The sequence below is a fragment of the Nannobrachium achirus genome, assembly GCF_963921795.1.
Source record: "Nannobrachium achirus genome assembly, chromosome: 24".
NCBI lineage: Eukaryota > Metazoa > Chordata > Actinopteri > Myctophiformes > Myctophidae > Nannobrachium > Nannobrachium achirus.
In genome coordinates this window covers 502,905-507,904 of record NC_137831.1, presented here as the reverse complement: position 1 = coordinate 507,904, position 5,000 = coordinate 502,905, and the positions used below count along the sequence as shown (strand labels likewise).

Here is a 5,000-nt window from a genome sequence, read left to right as displayed (position 1 = left end):
GGATAATGTTGCAGCTCTGATTATAGCCTATTGTAGGCCTATGTTGTATGATATAAGCCTACTGTCAAATGACACAGGGCGACCGTTGCTAGACCAGACATTAGAGAACGTTAATCTACATTAGACAATCAACCCCCCCACCCACATTGTATTTATGTATAATGTATAAAAATGTATGAAATATAACAGCCCATAAACCATAAAACTGTCTCCGCGACTCACAAATGGGTCCCGACCCAGTGTTTGGGAAACAGAGGGAAGCATCCATTTCATATAATAGTAAAGTACGTTCAGAATCGGCGATCGCTGTTTGGGGATAGTGAGAGGAGAGGCGGGGTGTTTTAGCCCACTCTAGCCGCGGGGACAGCGAAGGGAAGACCGGGGGTGTGTGTGCCCTCTGTTGCCGGCCAGCTCCCTCTATAGCCGGGGACAGTGATAGAAGAGGCAGCGTGTTTAAGCTCTCTATAGCCGGGGATAGCGAAGGGAGGACCGGGGTGTTTTAGCTCACTCTAGCCGGGTTCCGAAACTTTTTGACCGCGGGCTCCGGGGCGCTCGCACTGCTCACGGTGGACCTCCATCTGGCTGCGGAGCTCCGCACCCACCCGGCCACCGCGGCGAGCTCGGCGGCTCGCTCCCACCCGGCCACCGCGGCGAGCTCCGTCACTGGATTGCAAATTTAGGCCCAGGCTTCAGAAGGCCTCGGATCATTAAAAATAGTCTTTTGTTACCTTGTTAGAAGGGACGAAGCTTGGGTCCTCGCAGTCTATAACGTCACATATATAGTGCAATCCAGGAACGTTAAGACTTCTCCTTGGACATGTTGATAGCAAAAATGTTGATAGAATAAAAGAAGGAAATGACTGTCTACTATACAGGGAGGCAGAGTGAGAGCACTGAGTGAGCAGCCCCAGAACAGTAAGCCAGCTGCAGATGGAGGTTAAGCAAATTATAAACAAATGAGGGGCTGGGTTTAGAAGAGTAGCTCTGGTTTGTACCTGAAGGGCGGGGGGGGGGGGGGGGGGGAACGCGTGTGACGTCACATGCGTCAACTCTCAGAACAGCACTGTTCTGAGAACCCGTGGAAAGCTTTTCAACTCTGTCTGCCCAAAACCAGAGAAAGACACAATGGTCAGAAATAGGACTTTGTGAGGATAGAAGGTGCTAGTGGGACCCCAAAAAAAGGTTTTAAAATAGAAAAAGTGAAAATTCATGGTGTAGGTCCTTTAAGACTGTTAAAAGTATATCAGTGGCAGGGTGAACTGCCACACGGGGGAGGAGTTTGTGCAGTGGAGAATACAGTCTGGGGGTGGGGTTTAGCCTACTTAAGGGGACCTTAATGTTGCTTCAGGCTTTCAACAACGGTCCGCACTGCGCGACACAGCGTTCGTCCAGTACGGCCGCGGGAGGTGATAGCGATCTCGCTCATCATAATGAATAAGCTTCAACAAACTAGTTCACATGGACCTTATCAATGTAACTAAGAGTTACGATTGGGTACATATATTTTAAATGGGCAGAATTACGAAAAGCCAGCCTATTATGTGAGGAGAACTATAATCTGGCTGTCATCTCCCTACCCAAGATGCACTGCGCTTTCTCTTTCTATTCTCTCTCTGATCCAGAGGATTAAACTAATTAAAACATATATTTTCGGGAGAAAACTACTGTTTTGCTATTTAATTACTGTACCTTTTTCTTCCCTTTTTATTAATATCACGTAGATGTGTTTTTTTTTTGGTACTTTATATAGCTGTAATGAGGCTATGAAAAAAAAATCCCATCCACTTCCACTATAAAAGAATCTGCAAAGGTGATTCTGTCCCACTGGGATTAAACAAATTAAAACATATATTTTCGGGGAAACCCCCTGTTTTGCAATGTAACTACTGTACCTTTGTCTTCCCTTTTTATTAATATCTCCTAGATGTTTTTCCTTTGGTACTTTAAATTGCAATAATGAGGCAATGAAAATACCCTGTCCCCCCATTCACTGCCACTATAAAAAACAATCTGCCCAGGGTCAAATGTACCACCATAGTAACAGGGCAGAATGGGGCGGGATTTGCAAAAGCCTGAATTCTTTGCATCTGCCCAGTGATGTATATCGGACCAGTTACCCATATATGGAGACCCCTGGTACCCATATATGGAGATCCATGTACTGTATATGGAGATATGCTGTGAGAGCCCAAACATGCTTACTCAGTTATTTGTTATGTGAAAGTCCTATGATGTCTATCTGACATCATACATACAATCCCTTTTATGGCCATACATGGAGATCCCTGTCTGAACCAGAGATCACCCTGGACACAATATGACTTCCGCTTGGTTCCAAGATTTCTAGCGGAAGTGCTGTGTTTAATGGATGTCACGTCATGCAGTGCGGGTCTGTTTACATTCCCCATGCGGTGCGGGTCTGTTTACATTCCCCAGCGAACAAACTAAAACAGATTGTAGCTCTTAACTCGCTCTTAAGGCGCGAAACCTCTTCTCCGTATCGAGAATGGCCACTGGGGGCGCCGTAGCTCAACCACAGCCTGTCTTTTGGCCAAGAGACACGGCAACGACAAAAACCAAACAACCTTCCATTGACAATGCATTAGTAGGGCGCCCCCAGTGGCCATTCTCAGACGATACGGAGAAGATGTTTCACGCATATGTGTGAGTCCAGCCTAACAGGTGTAACATCACCTGAATCAATGTTTTTGTTTGTATATTGTTTATTGCGAGTGCAACCGACGGAGCAGGAGTCGTAGACCAGAGTTTTGTTCCAGTGGGGAACAGAAATACAAGCCCACCTCCTAGACCAGAGTTTTGTTCCAGTGGGGAACAGAAATACAAGCCCACCTCCTAGACCAGAGTTTTGTTCCAGTGGGGAACAGAAATACAAGCCCACCTCCTAGACCAGAGTTTTGTTCCAGTGGGGAACAGAAATACAAGCCCACCTCCTAGACCAGAATTTGTTCCAGTGGGGAACAGAAATACAAGCCCACCTCCTAGACCAGAGTTTTGTTCCAGTGGGGAACAGAAATAAAAGCCCACCTCCTAGACCAGAGTTTTGTTCCAGTGGGGAACAGAAATACAAGCCCACCTCCTAGACCAGAGTTTTGTTCCAGTGGGGAACACGTTTGCAGGAAAACATGGTGGCTAAGAGCATGGTGAAGGTAAACATCATAAGAGCATGGCTACCTTGTTGATCTCCTCTGGAGCAAAGCTGTGCTCCTCCTCTGGAACCTGAAGCTCCTGGCTTTCATGCTGAGTCTGTGGAAAGAAGGAGATACTTTATTACATTCAATACTTTATTACATTCAATACTTTATTACATTCAATACTTTATTACATTCAATACTTTATTACATTCAGCTCTGTTCCTCTGGTGCTCTCATGCTGAGTCTGTGGAGAATATTACATTAAATACTTTATTACATTCTATTTTAATTACATTCTATTTTAATTACATTCTATTTTAATTACATTCTACAATCCAGTGGTTTTCAATTGAAACTTGAGTGTTAGTTTATGCAGGACACCAGAGTCTAACCCGTCTCAATGTTCAATGTTTTCCTCACAACATAATCTCTAAAATATGCTATAAATATAAGGTGCTGGGAGTGAAAATGATCAATATCGTCACTGTCAGGCAAAAACCTTGTATCTCCAAGTTTCAAATCTGTATGTTTTTTTTTTATAAAATAAAAGCCCTACTTCATCATACAAAAGTGTCACACACGTAGTGAAAACAGCCGATCTACAAGCACACAACGCCTCATGGTGTGAGGCATTGTGTGCTTGTAGATCTGCTGTTTTCACTAGTTTAAATGATTGTATGATGAAGCAGGGCTTTGCTTTGCGAAGAAACGTACAAATTTGAAACTTGGAGATACGAGGTTTCTTCCCGACAGTGATGATATTTACAGCCCCGTATTATGTTGGTGTGACCATGGATTCTTGGGACATGAAAAGTGTGACCATGCAGAAAAAAAGGTTGAGAAACACTGGTCTAGATATCCTGACGTTGCAGTTGTTTGTTTCCAATGATCTTACTTCAGGCACGTGCACACCAGGGGGCTTGAGCCCCTGCCCTTTTACCCATCTGTAAAAAAGTGTCCTCTCCAGACCATGAATGCAGTTTTTACTATGGTGAAAGAAATGCAAATATCCTCTTTCCATGCCATACCTGAAGGCAGCATTCAAGAGAATTGCCTTGTCCAAACTCTCCTGAACTTGAATGCAACATCTTATTTTGAAAGAACTGCCCTCTCTGTGTAGAAATCCATACTGTTAGCCGCAAATTGCAACACTAGATTTTATTTTAATCGGATGAATCTAGGGTTGCAATACCTCCCATAGGCAGCCAATGCATCAAAACAGTTTTTTGCTAATCTGATTGTAATAAACAACTTCAAATTCACCTATATTGTGGCTGTATGGAAAGCTTGGAGTATCATCTTTCTATCTGCAAAGAGTTTCTTTCATAAAACTCCACCGTAGACATGTTATGAGCTACTTTATGTCAAGAAATCTGAGCAGACATGGTTTATTTTCTAAGTGTTGAACTTCGGAAGCGCTCGTCTTCTATTACGCAGTGTCCCGCTGCCTCCTGCATTATGTGACATTTAGAACCAGCTGGTACACAGGACCGCTGAGTGACTTCCCACAAGCGCTTCCAAACTCCAGCACTTAAAAAAATAATCACCTGAAGCCAATTTCTTGATAGAAAGTAGCTCCTAACATTTTTTTATGAAACAAACACTTTGCAGATAGTAAGAGGATACTCCAAGCTTTCCATACAGCCCCAATATTGGTCAGTTTGACATTGTTTAATACAATCAGATTAGCAAAAAACTGTTTTGATGCATTGGCTGCCTATGGGAGGTATTGCAACCCTAGATTCAACCGATTAAAATAAAATCTAGTGTTGCAATTTGCGGCTACCATGCCGTTACGCCACATCTCCAGGATTCACTTAATTATGCTTAGTTCAGTGTGGGATCAAG

At 43.6% G+C, this 5,000-nt stretch overlaps 1 protein-coding gene across 1 annotated transcript in view; it reads right to left on the bottom strand.

Moving 5' to 3' along the window:
* Positions 1-5,000, bottom strand: part of LOC308280536 (caveolae-associated protein 1-like) — a 38,350-nt gene that overhangs the window by 32,172 nt on the left and 1,178 nt on the right. The window contains exon 2 of the mRNA XM_080720851.1: positions 3,193-3,264. Within this exon, the coding sequence (XP_080576977.1) occupies positions 3,193-3,264 (72 nt within the window). The remainder of the gene's footprint in view (positions 1-3,192; positions 3,265-5,000) is intronic.